This window comes from Penicillium psychrosexuale (assembly GCF_028828465.1).
Source record: "Penicillium psychrosexuale strain IBT 29551 chromosome Unknown utg000003l, whole genome shotgun sequence".
Lineage (NCBI taxonomy): Eukaryota > Fungi > Ascomycota > Eurotiomycetes > Eurotiales > Aspergillaceae > Penicillium > Penicillium psychrosexuale.
The window spans coordinates 3108055-3128028 of NW_026643188.1; the positions used below are offsets into that span (position 1 = coordinate 3108055).

At 52.3% G+C, this 19974-nt stretch overlaps 6 protein-coding genes across 6 annotated transcripts; 5 read left to right on the forward strand and 1 right to left on the reverse strand.

The window, feature by feature from the left end:
- Positions 1-587: 587 nt before the first annotated feature.
- On the forward strand, positions 588-1736 carry N7518_005080 (zinc-binding alcohol dehydrogenase family protein; the record flags this gene model as incomplete). The annotated part of the gene is made up of 1 exon (XM_057186007.1): positions 588-1736. The coding sequence occupies one exon, from the start codon at positions 588-590 to the stop codon at positions 1734-1736; it is 1149 nt and encodes a 382-aa protein (XP_057042777.1).
- A 783-nt stretch (positions 1737-2519) lies between these two features.
- N7518_005081 (Zn(II)2Cys6 transcription factor) lies at positions 2520-4686 on the forward strand (the record flags this gene model as incomplete). Its single annotated transcript, XM_057186008.1, has 2 exons — positions 2520-2579; positions 2686-4686. 2 exons carry the CDS (start codon positions 2520-2522, stop codon positions 4684-4686), a joined length of 2061 nt encoding a protein of 686 aa, XP_057042778.1.
- A 39-nt stretch (positions 4687-4725) lies between these two features.
- N7518_005082 (glycoside hydrolase family 39 protein) lies at positions 4726-5171 on the forward strand (the record flags this gene model as incomplete). The annotated part of the gene is made up of 2 exons (XM_057186009.1): positions 4726-4922; positions 4976-5171. The coding sequence occupies 2 exons, from the start codon at positions 4726-4728 to the stop codon at positions 5169-5171; spliced, it is 393 nt and encodes a 130-aa protein (XP_057042779.1).
- Positions 5172-6272: 1101 nt separating this feature from the next.
- Positions 6273-11789, reverse strand: N7518_005083 (uncharacterized protein; the record flags this gene model as incomplete). The annotated part of the gene is made up of 1 exon (XM_057186010.1): positions 6273-11789. One exon carries the CDS (start codon positions 11787-11789, stop codon positions 6273-6275), a length of 5517 nt encoding a protein of 1838 aa, XP_057042780.1.
- A 1049-nt stretch (positions 11790-12838) lies between these two features.
- Positions 12839-13847, forward strand: N7518_005084 (uncharacterized protein; the record flags this gene model as incomplete). The annotated part of the gene is made up of 3 exons (XM_057186011.1): positions 12839-13119; positions 13184-13626; positions 13693-13847. The coding sequence occupies 3 exons, from the start codon at positions 12839-12841 to the stop codon at positions 13845-13847; spliced, it is 879 nt and encodes a 292-aa protein (XP_057042781.1).
- A 2182-nt stretch (positions 13848-16029) lies between these two features.
- On the forward strand, positions 16030-18268 carry N7518_005085 (uncharacterized protein; the record flags this gene model as incomplete). The annotated part of the gene is made up of 10 exons (XM_057186012.1): positions 16030-16339; positions 16436-16622; positions 16683-16855; positions 16969-17196; positions 17253-17378; positions 17435-17550; positions 17625-17711; positions 17765-17881; positions 17940-18024; positions 18078-18268. 10 exons carry the CDS (start codon positions 16030-16032, stop codon positions 18266-18268), a joined length of 1620 nt encoding a protein of 539 aa, XP_057042782.1.
- Between the last annotated feature and the right edge of the window lie 1706 nt (positions 18269-19974).

The window sequence follows — 19974 nt, forward strand, 5'->3', positions numbered from 1 at the left end:
ATGCCTCCGTGCCAGCGATCCATCCACCACCCACCTATTCTTCACCTTCAACACGGGTTTCCCTAATACCCAATATGGATCTATTTTCCCGCCCCGATGGATTGTCAGCCGCGTGTCATCGGTGCTTGTCTTAATCAAGCAACGTCCAAATGTGATTCTCATTAACACGCCATCAAGGTAGAGGTACACGCACTCTTGTCCCGGCGACCTCCCCACACAACTATTTCGCTTTTGGCCATATATCCCGCCCTGGCGTTTTGTTTCTCCTTTGAGACGACAGCTTCATCCTTTTCCTTACCACCACGTGCGGCCATCTCTTGACTTGCCATAATAGGAATGTGGAGTTGTTTGGATAGAGTAAAGGGACAGTGCGACGGCCGGACGGGACGGTGATGTTGACCTCTCAAGCCAATCCCCAGAAGAGAGAAGAGAGAAGAGGTTGCCCTTTTTCTCCATCTCAGCCCGCCCCAAGCCACTTGTACAAGATCGCGCCTGTGTAAATAGATATTGCAGTCGGCAACTACCGCGTGAAAATACATGTCGATATTGTTGTTATTAAGACATTAGGTACGAGTTCAATGCTGTCAATGGTTTACGACGACTACAAGAATATTCCCATACTTCCAGCAGCAATGTTACCACCACCATCTGTCACCATGGCCGCCTCCATCCCCAAGAGGCAGACCGCCATCATCGCCGCTGACGAGGAGGGTACTCTCCGCATCTCGCAGGATGTGCCCGTAATCGACCTGGAGCCGGATTCCGTGCTTGTCAAGACGGCCGCGCTAGCCCTCAACCCCGTCGACTCCAAGATGGCCAAGGGCTTCGCTGTGCCCGACGCCATTCTCGGCTTCGACTTTGCCGGCGTCGTCGTGGCCATTGGCACCGGTGTCACCAGGCAAGACCTCAAGTTGGGGGACCGGGTACTGGGCACCGCAGACAGCATGGACCGTAAGAGACCTAGCGGCGGCGGCTTCTGCCAGTACGCCTCGACCGTGGCCACCCAGGCTCTGCGTCTGCCGGATGACATGTCCTTCACCGATGCCGCTTGCATGGGCACGTCGCTGTCGTCTGCAGGCCTTGCCCTGTTTCGCTCCATGAAGGTGCCCGGGTCAATTACCGCGCCCAACTCGGCCGCCAGTCCGCCCCACGTCCTCGTCAACGGGGGTAGCACCTCGACGGGCACCATGGCCCTGCAGCTGCTCAAGCTGGCGGGCTTCCGGCCCATCGCCACCTGCTCGCCGTCGCACGAGGAGCTGGTCCTCTCCTACGGCGCCGAGAAGACGTTTGACTACCGGTCCGCCGACTGCGCCAAGGACATCAGGTCTTACACCAAGAACTCCCTGGCCTACACCCTCGACTGCATCACCGTCAATTCGTCCATGAAGCTGTGCTACGAGGCCATTGGCCGCGCCGGCGGCCGCTACACGGCACTGGACCCGTACCCCGAGGCGCAGGCCACTCGCAAGGTTGTCAAGCCCGACTGGATCCTGGGCTCCACCGTCAAGGGTCGCGGCAGTGGCTGGGTGGCCCCCTACGGGCGGGACACGGACCCCGATACGCGCATCTTTGCTGACGAGCTCTACGGCGGCGCCCAGAAGCATCTGCTCGAGGGCAAGCTCAAGAACCACCCTGTCAAGGTCATGCCGGGTGGGTTTCTTGGTATCCTAGAAGGATTGGAGATGATTCGGAGAAAGGAGGTCAGCGGGTTCAAGCTGGTTTACGAGGTGGACTAGTAGTATCGAACTTTTAGGTATCAGCTGTTACGCGCCGAGTTTTATCTCAATGAAAGAAGTGCATTTTCTAACGGAATAACAAGTATGAAGAGGAAAGAAAAGAAAAGGGAATCTACGAGGCTGTCAAGTGGTTACAAACGATGCAAAACTCGAATGTCCTCGCTTGCGTTCGCTTCCGGATTAGGAAGACACTGACCCCCCAGACCCACTTCGGCTCCACCAGATGCCAGATCGTAACATAAGCCGTTGCTTAGCTTTTTTGGGTATTTGGTTTTTACGCGACTCTATTAAGGGCCTTAAGGGGAAGGCCGTTTTACGGGGTAAGTAGCGATAGTCTTAAGGCTATATACTGACAGCAAACTTATTTGATGAGTAGTAGTTAAATACTTGCTGCTACGCGGGGTCCTTCAAACCAAGCCCGAAGCAGAAGAAAATTGACTTTTAACTATTGTACTTAAGCACACGTAAGCTCTAAGGAGACACAGTACTGTATATATTAGGACATGTATAGTAGATCAACGATAGCTGCCCTTCCGGCCTAGCCACCGGGCGCTAATAAATTGTGTGGTGTAGTTAGGCACAGCGTTTTTCGCCTTCAAATCGTCTCGTCTTGCTTTCTCTTTCCCGTCCTTTTTGACCCGTATCGTTGAACTTGGCATTCACCTTATCCAGCCTTACCTTGTCTCCACGCGGAATGGGACGGTCCCCTCTCTCTTATCCACGTACTAAGTCGGTCCGTTTATCTATCCACAATCATCATCACCACTTGGTAGAATCGCCATCATGGTCTACTGCGGTCGTCCTTCAACGAGTTGCAGCAATTGTCGCGCCAAGAAGAGAAGAGTAAGTCATTACTGTTTGCGCCCCTTTACCAAAGACAGAAAATCATCAGGGAAAAAAAGTGAAAAAAAGACATGTTGGCTCACATTTAACCTTAACAAAAAAAAAGTGCGATAAAGCAGTCCCAGAATGCGGCCAATGTTGGCGCACGGGTCAGAAATGCCCCGGGTACCGAGATCCCTTAAGCCTCATCTTTCGCGATGAGAGCACCCAGGTCATCAACCGCGCCCGCTCAAAAGTCTCCAAGAGGACTTCGACGGCCATCCCAACCGACCGCCCACAGGCACAGAACCAACAACAAAACACCTCCGCACCGGACTATCACGTCAGCCGCTCCTCCGATGTCGTCGACGAGACCATGCTGGACATGAGCGACTTCGATGTCGGAGCCGGGATGTTCGCCGGCGGCAGCTTCATGCCCGAGTCGATGAGCTTCCACGACCCTTTCAATCCGGACGAGACTGGGCTCTTCTCCCTCCACCAGGATGCCTCGCCCAGCGCCATGCCGGTATCAAGCGACGATCCTGGATCCGCTGCTTCTGTTCCTGCCTCCGCGTCTGGGCGTCGTTCCCGTGTCGGCGCTTCTAGCGTAGGCGGCGACGATGTGGCTCTCGATCAGTCCCCTGATGACGGCAGCAACCGGGGCAACCGCCAACGGCTAGGACACAACAACTTCACCAGCAGTCAGCCCGAGGTCATAGCGCGTCCCTTCTCATTGCCTCTCGTCATCACCGGTCTCAATTTCTTCCTCTCTCGCTATGTCGTTCGGCAGTCCGGTCCCTCCTCGGGCTTCTTCGACTACGCTCCGGCCATGTTGGCGCAAGACGACGGCGGCAATGACATGCTCGAGGGTGCCATTCTGGCTGTCGGCTTCAGTGGGCTCGCTCGCACCACTAGCCAGGCCGACCTGTTAACCCGGTCCATGATGATGTACACCCGCACCATGGAGCGTGTCAATCTCGCCCTCGCCGACCCCCAGGCCGCCCGTCGCGACAGCACCATCGTCTCTGTCCTCCTCCTCGCCCTCTACGAGTTCAGCAGGGCCTCTATCGACGGCTGGAAGCACCACATTGAGGGTGCCACTTCGCTCCTCAACCTGCGCGGCCGCTCCCAGTTCTCCACCTCGACCGGCCAGCAGATCTTCAAGGATGTCTTCTCCCAGCTCCTCACCAACTGCCTGCGCGCCGGTTCCCCCATGCCCTCGAGCCTACGCATGCTGCGCATCGAGGCCGGCAACGCCATCAGCGTCTCGGATCCCTACTGGGTCGCCTGCAGCGGCGTGGTCGAGCTTCTGGATCTCTACCAGCACATTTCTCCGGGCGGCTACTCGTTCTTTCCTAACTGTTCCGGCACCTCCTCCTCCGCTCCCGCCGCCCCTTCCGATTCCTCCAACTCCCCCTCTACTGCCTCCGGTTCTTCCCCCGCCTCTACCTCCACGCTCTCCGGTCCTCTCCAGGGTGCCAACATCTCCATTGAGCACCTCGAGCGCTGCCTCTCACAGGTGCTCGAGATTGACTACCGCCTCGAGAGCGCCTTCTCCAAGTGCCCTTCCGAGTGGCAGTTCACCGACAAATCCAACTCGTCCAGCAACAGCTACGATCGGACTCGCATCCGGCGCGACGTCAACCACATCTACCACGATGTCTGGATCGCCTCCGTCTGGAACGGCATGCGCATCTGCCGCATCCTCGCCAACCATGCCATCAGCCACCTCCTCCTCCGCGGCGCTAACACCGACAGCAACTGGTTCTTTGCCAACAATCACGCCGACCGCCTGCACCAGGCCACCCAGACCATCGTCCGCCTGCGCGACGAGATGCTCGCCTCCGTGCCCCAGCTCATGGGCTACGCCACTTCCCCGGCGCAGGAGCAGCAGCAGCAGCAGCAGCAGCACGAGCGCTCCCAGAACAGCGCTGGCTCGGCCGCCGGCGGCTACTTTGCCTGCTGGGTTCTCCTCACTGTGGGCTGCATGCACAACCTCAGCCACGAGACCCGTGCGTGGACTGCCGCCCAGTTGCGCAGAATCAGCTGCCAAGCAGGTCTTGCGCAGGCAGATGATTTCGCTAACCTTGTTCAATCAAGCAACCTCCGTCCACCATTGAGTGGATAGTATGGAAGCATCATTTGAATGTAGATATTTCATACAGCGATGAACTGGCCTGGCGACGACGGAGACTGGTCAAAATATGACATCATTGTGAGAACTTTGATGTCCGATCTCAAGGCACACAGTGCTCTCGACGGGCTTGTTTGGGACATTTGGGATGAACCAGACATTGAGAACTTCTGGGTTCGCTCCCAGCAGCAGTGGTTCGACTTATATATTCGAACATACAAAATTATTCGGTAAGTGATTCTTTTTTAAGAGACCTGGGCGAGTTGCTAATACGCAGATATAGTGAAGACGCCGGCTTTGATCGAGTTCACTCTCTAGGCCTACGCTTGCTTATCGCCCCGTGGCTGGCAACACCTAGTGGGCCAATTGGCTGGCCCAGATTGCAGGCAACGATACTATTCCAGAGCAGTACGCATATCACTTGGAAGGAGGGACGGGTGATTGAGACAATGATCTTCAAGACACAAGCGGCACCTTGACAGCGCTTCTGAAGAGCTACGGCCTTCCTGAGCGTCAAATCAACATCAATGAGTACGCCAACACGGCTGAATAGGTCCCGGCTGGGGCAGCCTGGTGGATTTCTCGACTGGAGCACTACGATGCATTTGGACTGCATGGCCACTGGCTCAGCGGTTGGATTCTTTTCATATAGAGCATACACCGTACATAGTATCGAGGAAAAGCCAATTGACGCACGAAGGGTTGATTCTATCTCTCGATTTTCGATGTCCCTATGTATGTTGAATAATCCAGGGGCTATCAACTGAATGTTACATCCCAGTTAATCCGAGATTGATCCAAATTATATGACAATTACCGCAGCAATGTGGGTGGGTGCTGAATAACCACCAACTGCGGAGAATTCACGGTATTTTACCTCTCTTAGAATTGACACCAAGCACTAAATCTTGTGAGATAATTGCCCAACTGCAAAACGTCACATTCTTACTTCCTTCGCGATGAGCAAAATGGGGTTCATTTACAAATGAACAGAAGTACCCAACCTTATGATAAATAACATCAATATCGATTGAAGAAAGTTGCCCAAGATCCACAAGAGGCATTGCAATCTTGCATAGGTAACATAAATCGGAACGGGGTGATGATGGTGCTGCAGTTGCTTACTCTGGGGTAGGTCTTATCTAGAGGCAGCAATCCAGACGGGCAAAGAGGAATAGCTGCACCACTTGCAACGGCGTTGTTTGACGTAATTTTAGTACTTCGGCATCCGATAGGACGTATTATTGCAATAAACAGCACATTGGTGCATTGAATAAAGAATGCAGCATATCAAGAGGTTTGTAAAAATATATAGCACGCAATGCACAACTGCACTTTGAACTCTTCAGAGATGAAATTGAATGGCGAAGATCTAATTGAACTAGAAATGAAGCAAGCTAATAGTCGCAACCATGACAAATTGACAAGACAGAGAAAACAAGAAGAACAAGAAGCATCATCACCGAAAAAAAGGATAAAACAGTCGGTCCCCAAAGCCAAACATCTAAACCGAATTTCCAAATTATATACAGGATTCTTAAGGGATAGAATCATCCCAGTTCACCACTCATTATAAACATCTACTGTTGTCTTGCCTCGACAAGTCTCACAGGGTCAAACTCTCTATCAGGGTTGTGCAAGATCTGATCGAGCGCGTGGTTCAGGGTCAGCAGCAAGCCTTGGGCCCACTCCTGGGTCATGAACTCGTAGCCCGGCCAGCGTTTGTTATAGGTGCAGCGTAGGCGGAACTTGTCGTCCTCGCTGTCGCGCCCGGGCCAGAGCTCCATCAAGATCGGGTAGCCGTGGTTGGTCTCCTTCCAGGGAGCCTGCAGGTGCTCCTCGCGGGTGAACCCGGGCAAGGTCTCCATGCTGGTCTTCGGCAGCCCGCTGGCGTCGACATCGACCTCCTCCTTGGGGTAGGCCTGCAGGATGATAGTGTTGTCGAAGCGGCGCGTCAGCTTGGCAAAGTCGATGGTGGGGCAGGGCATCTCCGAGTACCCCAGGGAGTCGACGTACTGCGTGAACAGCTCCTGGCAGATCTCGCGGTGCGTGCGCTTCTTGGGCCCGCCTTTCTCCTCGCCCTTGTACGCGTCCGAGAAGACGATGCGTGTGGGGAGGACGTCTAGCATCAGGGCCACGCAGCGGAGGGCCTCAGGGCTGTGGCGGCCGTGGAAGACGCTGCCAAATTGCACGTCGAGGTTGGCTGTGGAAGGCTCCTGGCCAGCGCTCTTGGCCTTGACGAGAGTCTGCGCCAGTGTCATGGCCCAGGCACCCTGAACAATGGCCATGGGCGAGGGGAATTTGGCGGTCTTGCTGAGGGAGAAGAGCTCGTTCAAGCTGATAGAGGACTCGAGGATCTCGCAGGCGGTGTCCTGGGTGGTACGGATTGATGTGAACTGTCCGGGAATCGCACCCTTGAGCACCGTCTGGCCAGCCTTGAAGGGCGCCACACCGGCGAGACGCTTCATCCAGTACATGCTGGTAGCAAGCCAGTCGGTGCTGTAGTGCTCCTCGACGGGGAGGCGCATGCCGACCGCGGGCAGGTTGCTGGGAGGAACGCCCTCGTACGCCTGCGCAAACGAGCGGCGTAGGAAGTCGAGACTCATACCGTCGTAGATGAGGTGGAAGAGGGAGAAGATGAGGACGTGGTGCTTGTTGTCGGCCGAGCGCACGACCTGGACAACGGCACCGACGCGGTCCAGACGGATGTACTCCTCGGCGCTGCGCTGGGCGTTGCCGATGGTCTGCTTCCAGAGGCTATCCGGGCTGGTGTCGTACTCGTGCACGATGCTGTGGACCATGGGCAGCTGGGCACGGGGGTGCGTAGGGTTGAGGATGCACTGGGCGTAGGGGCTCAGGGGGTGCTCGACTTGCACCCAGACGGTACGGAAGGCATCGTGGCGCTTGGTGACGTCGACAATGGCCTGCTCAAGGCGGGCGGGGTCGAGCTCGTCGGGCACGTGGTAAACAAAGTGCTCGATGCAGGGCTTGGTGATGTTCATCTCCTCGGCCTCCTCGACGAAGACGAGCATGCGGGTCTGGACACCGGTGGCGGGCAGAACCTCCTCGATGTCCTCGCTGGCGATACCTAGCGCCTTGACGCACTGCGGACGGGCAACAGAGTTGAAGTGTCGCAGCTTGGTGGCCAGCGACATGGTCAGCAGCTCCTCCTCGTCCTCAATCTCAATGGCCGAGTCCTCGCCTGAGTCCTGGTCCAGCTTGTCCTGGAGCGAATCGCTCAGCGACTCGCCAACCTTCTTGGCCAGGTCAGCAACCACAGGGTAGGCGAACACGTCACGCAGGAGGATAGTTGCATTCAGGCGCTGGTTGATGCGCGCGGCAACACGCGGGGCCTTGAGCGAATGGCCGCCAAGGTCGAAGAAGTTGTCGGTGATGCCGACGGCATCGACGTTGAGCACGCTCGAGAGCTCCTCGCACACGGCACGCTCCAAGTCTGTGCGCGGCTCCACGATCTGGCGAGAGCCCCTGGTCGCCTTGGCGAACACGCTCGCCAGTCTGGCCAGCTGCTTGCGGTCCACCTTGCCGTTAGCGTTGATGGGCATCTTGTCCAGCACAGTGATGCGTGCAGGGATCATGTAACTGGGCAGCGAGGCCTGCAGCGCTGTCTTGAGCAGAGCCTCGACTACCTGGGCCTCTTGACGGCGCAGGGGACTGTTGGTCAGAGACTCTTTGGACCGGCCCTCGTGCTCAGTCGGGAAGCGGAACAAGGGGCGCAGACCGTCGACGCGGTGGAAGACGGCATCCATGCCGCCGCGAAGGGAACGCTGGCGCGCCCAGCTCAGCTCGACTTTGAAGCCAGCCTGTTCAGCTAGCTCAGCCAGGTCCAAAGCCGATAGGGCTGGGCAGCGCTCGGCAGCCTCACGCTGTGACGAGAACCAGTCGGCTGCCTTCTCGGTCTCGTCGTCAAGCGAGTCGACGATGTGGCGCTCGAGAATGGTCTTGCTGTAGGGCACGTTGCTCACGGCAACTGTAGAGGCGGCCGAGGACGCCCGCAGGAGGCCTAACAAGCCAGCATGATCCAGCTGCTTGGCCTTGAAATCGACCCAGGCGTCCTCGCTGATCACTTGGATAGTCTTGGACTGACCGGCCTGGCGCTTGTGGATGACGGCCGCGAAACGGTAGCAGCTCAGCTCGTTGGTGGCCTTCATGCGCTTGGGAAGAATCTCAACGTGCTCGACAATCTCTGGCAGGCGGCTCATCAACTTGGTGAAAAAGGCCGGGTCGACGAGGAATTCCTCCTCCTCCTCAGCCTTCTCCGCCAGCTCGCGTCGCACTGCTTCCTTGGTGGCAGAGGAGCCTAGTTGGTGCAGGGCCCTGGTCGTGCAGAAGTCGCGGTAGATGGCCCAGGAGCGCATGTCGCCAAAGTAGATGCGCTCCACGCCGTCAATGGCCAGCAACTTGTCCACTACCGAGGAGAGGTACTCTTGCGTGGGGAAGTACTGTGCCACCGAGTTAATCACCACCATGTCCGGGCGGTTAAGCTCGCCCAGGGAGTCGACGTCGATGGCGGTGCCGACGCGCACATCGACCTTGTCAGCCAAGGCAGGCCTTGCTTGGGCCATCTTGTTGACGAAAGCAGCGGCAGACGCAGACGGGTCAAGCCCGACATAGCTGTTAAGGTTGTCGATGAGATTGAACAAGATCATACCCGTACCGGTCCCAACCTCCAGGACATTGCGTGGCTGTCCGCCATTGCGGTTTATGTAGCGTATGGTGTCATCTAGCCACTCGTTCATCTCGACGGTGTCGATGAGCTCGCCGTCGTACTGGGACGTCCAACCCATAAAGTCTCTGCCGACCTTGGTGGTGTCGATTGTATTAATGTCGGCATAGGTGCCATTCTCGAACAGATCCCTCCAAGACCCGACCTGGTTCTCGAGTCGGCCGTCGTCGCCGGCGTCCTTCTGGTCCTGAGAGGCCTGCTGAGCAGCGGCATCCGCAATATCACCTTGAATAGTGACAAAGCTAATAAGCTCCGCCGGCTCGCCTTCAGGTTGGTGTACCAGAGTCACGACATCGCTGACAGACTCGCTGCGCAGAAGAGCATGCTCGATCTCGGGCAACTCAACGCGGTGACCACGGAGCTTCACCTGGAAGTCCATACGGCCAAAGAACTCGATCATGCCGTCCAAAGGGCGGTAGCGCACTCGGTCACCGGTACGGTAGGCGCGGACAGACTCGCCGTTAATGACCACATGCACGAAGCGGTCCTTGTTGAGCCCCGCGTCGGTGTATCCACGGGCGAGACCGTCGCCAGTGACGATGAGCTCACCCATGACGCCAGGAGGTACAAGGCGCTGCTCCGGGTCCATGACGAAGGCGCCCGAGTTGCTGATGGCTACGCCGATGGGCATGCCATTGACACACTTCTCGTTGGCCGGGACCTTGTAGATGGTGCTGAAGGTGGTGTTCTCGGTGGGACCGTAGGCGTTGACGAGGTCACCCTTAATGATACCCTTGGCCTGGGCAGCATCGCGTGGGTCGAGGCGGTCTCCGGCAGCGAAGAGTAGTTCCAAGCCGGAGAGAACAGATGGCGCGATGGCAAGGCATTGCTTGAGGAGAGCAGGCGTGAGCATACAGGACCGCACGGCCTCGTGCTGCAGCACCCGTCCCAGAGTGACCGGGTCGACGACCGTCATGTAGTCTATGCAGACGAGCGTGCCGCCGTTGAGCAGCGCCGTGTAGATTTCCCACGTCGCGGCGTCAAAGGCCAGGTTGGCAACGTGCGCAATGTTGCCACTTGACTGCGTCTTGGAGGCCACGTTGGTCTCGCGCACCAGGCGCACGATGCCGCGATGTTCCACTTGGACACCCTTGGGTTTGCCCGTTGACCCGGACGTGAACATGACGTATGCGAGGCTAGAAGCCGTTGGCGTCGGCAGAGCGCCAGCGAAGAGCTGGCCTTGCTCGTCCAGGACCTGGGCAATGTGGCGGAAGCTCACGTCATTGAGCTGCAGAGCGGGAGGCGTGACGCCGGTGCCGAGAAGGATGAGCTTGTCTCCCTGGACCGCAGAGAGGATGCTCTCGAGGCGGCCAACGGGAACGTTGACGTCGAGAGGCAAATAGGCCAGATTGGCCTTGAGAATGGCCAACAGGGCCACAATTGTCTCGCACGACCGCGGCGCCAGCACTGCAATCATGGTCGCTGGGGCAAGCCCGCGCTGGACCAGCCAGTGGGCGAGCTGGTCCGATTGTCGGTCTAGCTCCGCGTATGTGAGCTTAGAAGACGAGTATGCGTTCTTGACGGCAACGGCGTTGGGGCTGAGAGAGACCTGTCCTCGGAAGAGCTCGACGACGCTGGAGTCGCGCGGGTAATCGGTGCGCGCAACATCTGTGAGGCCCATATCGGCCAGTGCTGAGAGACCCTGGGTGAGAGGCAGTGTCGAGACGAGGGCCTCGGGTGTCTTGAGGCTACGGCCGAGGACCTCAGTGAAGACGGACTCGACGAAGCGGATGGACGAAGCTTCGAACAGATCATCCGAAAAGATGATGTGACCACTCATGCGCTGAGCCTCCTGGATGAGATGGAATTCAATGTCAAACTTGGACGTGGCTACCGTCACACCGTCGAGCCGTGGGCTGTTGGCATCTCCTGACGAGTGAACTGCAAATATAGTCTGAACGAGCGGGTTACGGGACCGGTTAGCGGCGCCGGGACGCAGCTGCGAGACGATCTTCTGGAAGGTGACATCACGGTTGCTAGAGGCCGCGCTGTTGGTTTGCTGGACGTGCTGGACGAGAGCATGGAACGAGTCCTCTGGCTCGACGGTGGTGCGAACGCATAGGAGGTTGGTGTTGTTGGAGATGAGTGTGCCAATGGTGGCATCGTCGACACCGGTGAGGCGGTAATGCGTCGCCCTGAAAGCGGCGAGGAGCACCATAAAGGGAGTGGCCTGGTGTGTCTGGCAGAAGGCCTGGAGCTCCTGGGAAAGCTGGTCATCGAGGGCGAAGTGGTGGACCTGCGCCTTGCCAGAGGAGATGGCCGGCCGGGGCTTGTCGCAGAGCAGCTCGGCGGGCTGGCTTCCCTCGAGCTGCTCCAGCCAATATGCGAGCTGACGCTGCTCGGTCTCGGCCATTGTGATAGATTGGTCTGTTGCTTTTTGGTGGTGAAAAGAAAACAAAAGCCGGCTCAATGTGTAAAGAATGAGAAGGCCAGGTCGATGGAAGGCCGAGATGATGGGTCTTCAAAACATGTTCATCTCCACAAAGCAGATATCCCGTCTTGTTGTCTTTTATATAGGCGGAATGCTACTGGAGTGTTCTTGGCTACATGTCGCCCGGATCTCCGCTGGGGGGTTGCTACAAGTAGAAACAAAACCGTAACTCATGATCCTCCGGACTGACATTGTCTGCATGTAGTAACGATCTTGAAGAGTGCTAGTCCCGCTGGGAAACGACAAAGTAGGGTGGATAACGGAGGTCCCTGGCAGTCGGCACTAGTAAGATAATAGGCTGTTCAAAGGAAGGAGACGGACATTGCACGTGTTTCTAGTAGGATGGTGGTTGCGTCGATCAATCTCACTAGTGGGGCTACGTAGTCCGTATACTCGTTTGAGAACCGAGTGCGAGGGTAAAAGAGTCCTTGGACGTATGAACGGAAGTTGTGGGGCTGGGAAATGTTACCCAAAATGGACATCTCGGAGTCCGGCAAAAGGAAGAAAATGGTGACGGAAACGGAATAGCGGCGCCACAGGGACCCTTACCGCCAAGGAGATCTCTGGGGCGATAACCGGGTATCCACATCGAATCTATTCCTAATGGGGTATGCTCGATGTTCATTGTTCCACATAGAGATGCCCGAAACCCTCAAGTTGTCATTGAATGCCTCGTTCTTCTTTATGTTTAAGTGCACAGCCCGAACGCATTCTTTTCATCGTACACCTGCTCCACCACGGGAGGCAACTCTTTTATTTTATCCCTGGACGTTTTATTTATTACCCTCGTGGCTGGTGTTCAAATGACTCTTAACTTTCGCCCTATCCTTCATACTTGTTTCATCAGATCATACCGGTTTTCCAGGGCCTTCAATCCCTGCCCCGACATTATAATCTAGATTGCCCATCAATCAGCCATCAGCAAGACATCTGCCCGCTATATTCGCCGCTCCGGCCCCTCTCGATCCAATATGGCGTTTAGCTATCAAGATGGCATCGCGTTGTTGCAGCTCATCGCCTTTGTGCCCTGCCTTTTCCTCGCAATTCTTTTGTGTTACCAGCAAGGAATGAAGGCCGTGGCATCATGTTGGAGATTCCTCATTATCCTCGCCTGTCTCCGAATCGCCGGCGCTATATGCCAGCTCATCACCATCACTGACGACTCGATCGATGTTGTCACCACAAAAATCACATGCGACTTGTTGGGCATCGCTCCCCTAACACTGGCTGCCGTGGGTTTGCTGCAAAGAGTGTAAGTCGCAACCTGATATCCACCTACGCGTGACTCCAGACTGACGTAGGCATATCTTGTTCAGAAACGCCTCGATCAATAAGCTCTCCAAATGGATCTTTATCTTTGTAAGCATCGTCAGCTTGGTCGGGCTAGCCCTTGGTATCGCCGGCGCTATCAAGGCCCTCGACAGCTACACCATCCCCCCCATGCTCCAAGCCGCATTGGGCATGTTCGTCGGCTGCTTGGGTCTCCTGCTGGCCATTCTGGGGTACCTGACCATCTATCGCAACGAGATGCCTCGCAACGAGAAGATCATCCTGTACTCAGTCTACGCCTGTGCGCCACTGCTCATCGTGCGCACCGTCTACGGCTGCTTGGGTGACTACACGACCATCCCGCGGTTCAACCTGTTTGAGCCCAACCCTACCGTCAATCTCTGCATGGGCGTCCTCGAGGAGATTATTCTTATGATTATCTGCCTCGCTGTTGGCTTTTACTGCCCCCCGCCCAAGGAACCTCAACCTGGTAAGCCTTATCGTTATTTAACATGATGGATTGTTTTCGTGACGAATATACGCTGACAATTCTTAGATGCTGCCGATACGACGAATTCGGACGAGACCAACATTGTGGAAAAAGGCTCCTGTCCCCCCAGCGATACCCACTCCAACACCATTGATACTATCAACAAGGAGAAAATTGCTGAGGAGGGACGTATAGGGACCTCGACTGCCGAGGTTTTATAAGATCTGGCTGTCCCTTTATACGTCACAAAGCGCCTATAACCTTACACTGTCTCGGGAGGCCTTTCGTTATAATAATAAACTTTGGGGTTAGCTCCTGCTGTAAGTCCAGAAATTTAATGAATCTCTTTTTCTTTGGTATCTTTTTAGCGTTAAGTACCCGTCTATTTGATATAAGCCTCGACAACTAGAATAGAATACTAGCAATTGCTAAGTACTAAATACCCTTCTAGGAATGTTTTTGTCTTTTCGAATCTCCTAAAATAACAATAACCCTTTGTATACTACTAGTAAATATACCAATGAACCATAGCTTTAGCTTCTCGGTTCTATCGACATTGCTATAGAATAGAACTGATATCCTAGCCTTTTATCTCTTTTTTCCAGGCAGAGATCGGGTGGAAAGGCTTTGGTCTGGAATATACTTCTAATAAAGGGCTGTTTCATCATAATTAAATATATCCCGAGGGCTATATAATTAGACAATCTAGCGTATTAGAACCATAGCTTTAGAAGCAAGCTCTAGGGTACTTCCATCTTTACAAAGATATATATATCAGATATAGAGCTGTTTATCAATAAAGTAGTAGTAGTTACATACTGAAGAGGGGACCCCTGAGGGGCACCGACAGCCCTGCCTGCGAAACAGGTGTGAGAGCAGAGTCGTCACTGGGAGTAGTAGGGTGCTAGAGAGGAGAACACCATGGGGTGACTACTGAGAAGAGAGGTGGAAAGGTGTCTGCGTTGCTATCTAGGCCTCGGGAGTGCTTTTATGTCACATAGCCGCTTAGTCATCCTACTCTGGAAACCCCCACTGCAATACCTGGTATAACGTAATTCCCGGCCGAGCTGCGCACCCACCCAAAACGCGTCCGTAAATTAGTACCTAGTCAATTCAACCACCCACCATGCTACCAATTCGCTCCTAATCCTCTCGAAAAGCAGAAGAAAGAGAGGGTAGGACCTTATTAGCTATCCAGGCTATAAACAACAAAGAAATTAGCGCCATTCGTGAAGCTGCACGCCGTTTCAATATACCCGAATCAACACTCCGAACGCGTCTCCGTAGGATTACCTTTCGCGCTGAAATTCGCGCTAACGAACATTATCATTCTAAGATCACAATGATTCCGATGTAATATGTCTTGAAACCATGGTAGCTGTGCCTTTTCGGAACTAATGTCTTGAGGATAGATTCGTATTTGAGCGCACCGCGCAACCATTCCTAGGTTTCCACGAAGCGTGCTCAAAAAAGTAGAGATCGATTGGGCGATTTCATCTCTTGATGTCAAGCAACAATAAGAATGTTCTAGGTAGTGCAATCAAGGTGATTATTCTATCCCTCTTCTTCGGAAGAGAGCCTTGTTCGCGTAAAGACGAATGCACCTAGCATGTGGATCCTTTGCCTTTTGAGTAGTCCATGAGATCTCATAAAGGAGTCGAGTTCGAGGATGCTCAAGAGCTTATTATTTAGCTACTTAGGTAGACGCTAGAATTCAGTGATAGGCTGGAATCACTATGCTGGCAGTTGAGTCATCTGGATCAATCACCGGGCCCCGCGTTGAGGATTGGCCTGATCGCATAGTTGTTTAAGGACATAAGATGACCTCCCTGGATTGGATATCCTTCTGTTGCCAAGTTCTGCCAAGTTGAAAAAAGGTAAAAGCATCGTTCTTTAACAGTTTCATATATTATTCTAGTCTATGTTGTGGTAGCACGTAAAATACTAAGAAATTGCGTCTTAGCACGTAACCTTGACAAAGCACATCTCTGTCAGCAAAATGATTCAAGTCTTCTCTTGGCTTCAGAGATAGGCTGCGCACTAGCAAGGATCGTGCATCCTTTCCTATGCAAGCTTGCAGGATTTAAAACAGATTGCGTGAGTATTGCGCAACATTACACCGAATAATCGCCATGTCTGTATGCCAAAGACCCCCTGGAGAAACCTATCGGACGTAGACAGGCCTAGTGTCGGGTTTCATAGCTATCTCTGTCCTCAATTGCCGAATATCAGGTGGATTCTCGTACGATCTCTCAGTGACGCGATTATTAGGTACGTTGAGGACATATTTCTCTAGTTTTATAAAATCAGTAGAATCGCCGGAATTGATCCAGTCTAAAAGATCTGGTTCAGTTATCAATCTGTGCACTGGATTCTCCAGCGCCACACAAATCCCAAAGCATAATGGGAACCGCGGGTGATTCTCGACAAGCCACGGCCACCTCGATTTACAGCATAGATGCGGAAAACCAGACCAGCAACACCCAAACAGATGATGTTGGAAAGCCTGCCAGATCATGGAAAAGTTACGTGTGGGATACATGGGAACTTCCACCAGATCAACGCTGGATGCTTTTTAAAGTAGACGCTTTCGTCCTCACGTTCGCGTCTATCGGATATTTTTTGAAGAATATCGACCAATCAAATGTCAACAATGCCTTTCTTAGCGGCATGGAAGAGGATCTTGAGATGTTTGGCAATCAATTAGTAACTAGTATGTGTCTTTGTTCTCACCTGAGACGTTTTTACCCCTTCTTTTCGGACGAGGCCGAGAAGGTTTCCGGCATTTGCTAACAACGACTGTTTACAGGCACATCTATCTGGACTGTGGGATACGTTGTTGGCCAAATTCCGTCCAACTTGTTGTTAACTAGAATCTCGCCTCGATGGGTGATCCCCTCGCTGGAGGTAGGATGGGGACTCGCGACTATTTGTACATCAAGTGTCAAATCGTATAAAGCGTTGTATGCTTTGCGCTTCTTTGTCGGATTCTTTGAGTATGTCGATATTCCGAGATTCTATGCACTCTTTGTGGCCAGTTACTGACGCAGTTATAGATCTGGATTTTACCCCGGCATTCATTACTTACTGGGATCATGGTACACACCACGAGAAATTGGAAAGCGGGCTATGGTCTTCTGGCTCGCCGGTTCAGTTGGCACTTTGTTTAGCGGTTTCCTCCAAGCTGCTGCTTATACAAACTTGAATGGGACACATGGTTACGCCGGATGTATGTGACCGCAATTATCCTTGTTTTCCCTCTCCCGGCTTTTGGATTCGCTCATACCGCTTCATCTAAAACCAAACGAAAGCAAGAAAACAACTGCTGACGGATGAGAATAGGGCGCTGGCTTTTCATTATTGATGGTATCATTACTCTACCGCTTGCTCTCGCTGGGTACATATTCTTCCCTAACCTGCCGCAAAGCGGTAAAAAGACATGGTGGACGACAGAAGAGGAGCATCTTCTGTCAATCAAGAGAATGCAGAATATCGGACGTGCTGGCAAGCAGCCTTGGACTAAGGCAAAGGCGAAAGGAATTCTGCTGAGCTGGCATACTTATCTTCTCCGTGAGTCGTACTTCATACCTTTCTTATCCTTGAACAATACTGACAATGTCCCACAGCATTGATATACATTCTCTGGAACAATGGCATTCCTCAACCTGCTATGGGATACTGGCTGAAAAGTTTTAATGCCCATCCTGCTCCTCTCCCCGGGACAACTTACACTGTCGCACAGATCAATAACTGTGAGTTCGACTTCAGGTTCTAAATTCCAATGAACCTAGCTAATTTCATATACAAGTACCCCTTCCTTACACCGGTGTACTCATTGTCATGGCATTGACTTGGGGTTGGCTGTCCGATGGGCCGTGTCGTGGCGCTCGCTGGCCATTTATCTATATCGGCGCCGTTACTACTGTAAGTCAAAGAGAAATTATATCTGTTAAGTGGATTTTTATTCCGCAGTGGCTAGCAACTAAAACTATTCACAGCTCATTTTCGCCTCCCTGATGATGAAGATGCCCTTTTACACAAACATCAAAGGCCGCATGGCTATTTATTGGCTGAGTAATATTGGTGTAAGTCTACAATTCTCTGAACCCTTCAATCGTTATCCTAACAATGCCTTTAGGGTGGTGCCGGTCCTTTAATCTTGAGTTGGATCAACGAGATCTGCTCCGATGACACAGAAAAGCGAGCGTTGCTTGTTGCCATGGCTAATGACCTTGCCTATGTTGTACAAGCTGTCGTGAGTCCCCTCGTCCCTTTCACTGATTCAAGCTACATACTAACGAGCGTGAACGAAGGCTCCCAATTTCGTGTGGAAAACCACAGCATTTCCTCGTGCTCCCAAAGGATACACTTGGTCGATCGTACTGCAAGTATTGCTCAGTAAGAAGCCCTTGCTCCGTCTGAGTCTTGTTTCCCACTAACAATAATCCCAGTCTTGGTCACCGCAACTGTTCAACTGCTTCTGTGGCGCGATAAGAAAAAAGCAGGAAAGGCAGAAGCAGGTCTTTCAGCCATTGACCCCCTCGAATCATCGTCTATAGAGGGTGATATGTCGGTGGGATCTAGAGACGACAACGGCAAAGTAGCTAGCACTTCTCGGGTCAAACATGTTGGCCTGGATTGATTCAAAAATGTAACTAAATATCTGGTGTGTCACTAATCTCCTTTTAAGTCTGGAAACGAGTCAAAATATAATTCAGATGCGACGTGGTATATATAATAGAAGAGTATATTCCGATGAAGATAACTAAGATAAGAAGGAAGGAAAGAAGAAGTAAGTGCAGAAGTGGGAGAGGGCCTGCTTATATAGCCGGCACTCTGCAAACGCTGCAAATAACAAACAGTAAATATGCAAACAAACATAGCGATCGTAACACCTCCGACCCTTTACCCTTATAGACGGTAGACGATATACAACCCCTACCGATTATGGTCGATAATAAAGTAGAATAGGAAGTAGAGGAAATCATAGCTATATAAACGAAGAGGATTAGGAGGGGATACCGACACAAAGTCCTAGTAAAATAGGCAGGATACGTAGAATAGATATAGGAGAGATTAGAAGACTTAGAGAACTGTACAGCACTTAATACCTTCGAGGAATGTTACAGAGACATTCGAACACATAACAGGCCGCAGGGCGCACTAGGCCATATACGCACCGGCGTTTTCAGCCTTCGAAGGGAAGGAGGGGGGTATTATAACGGGCCAGAGCCCGTACAGGATCACGTAACAAGCACATAACCTTCGCCTACCCCTGTTTTCTCCCGTTTCTTCCCACAAGCTTCACTTCCTTTCCTTAAGCTTTTAGACAACAGCAAACGGCTTAGTTAGCTTGAATCCAATCTAGCTTCGTCCCTTCACAGTAGTTGAAGCACCTATTCCTACCCCCGCCATACCTAGAGAACTAGCTTTAGAACCCCGTACGCGGGCTACACCGAGGTTAGTGGGTGTAGATCAATAGAGCATACATTTAATCGATGCCTAGCTAGATAGATTCATTTTAGTTAATTTAATTTAATGGCGTTTTGGTGGAGAAATATGCATTTAAATTTAATGGGTTGGGTTGGGTGCGCAGCTCGCTTGCCGAATACGTTAAGCGGTTTCTGCCATGCAGAAACTTAGTAATCGCCGCTAATGGAACTATAGATAATTATAGTCGTAGATAGATCTATATATATCAACTCTGTTACGCTCACTAGTTTCACTATAAAGGCTACTTCCTAAAGATTAATATATTTATACTTTAATTTATAGTATTTTATAACCGTCGTACGAATTAGTGAAATGTCAGATTAACCGTATCCGTAAAATATATGGTCCAATGAATGGGTATCAATCAGTCTGTATTTCTGAACTGGCTCAGCTGGCAATTTATAGAGCCTAATTACATAAACTAAAATAAACAATACACATTGTTAGGATTAATAGATCCTCCGGTATCCTCCGGTATGCTAACTTGTATACTCCGACACACCCCCTCAGTAAGCCTAGTATAGACTTGCTAGCCTATACCAGATAGCCTATATCTACCATCCTTAGTATCCTAATGAAGTTGTTATACTTCTAGCAAGGGAGTACCTTAGTTAGTCTATTAGCGACTATATTCGCTATAGTAACCTACTTCATATAAATTTGTCCTTCTCTAACCTCTTATCGAAGCCAATGGCAATAGATATCTATATATCAGAGCTTTATCTTATATACTATATCCTCGCTTTATATTAGGTTAACTATACGCTTATTATTATAGCTAATCGTAAGAGTATAAGATAGTATAAAGCCGATAGTATCTAGTAGTCGTCGCTACTATTAGAGCTACTTTCTAAC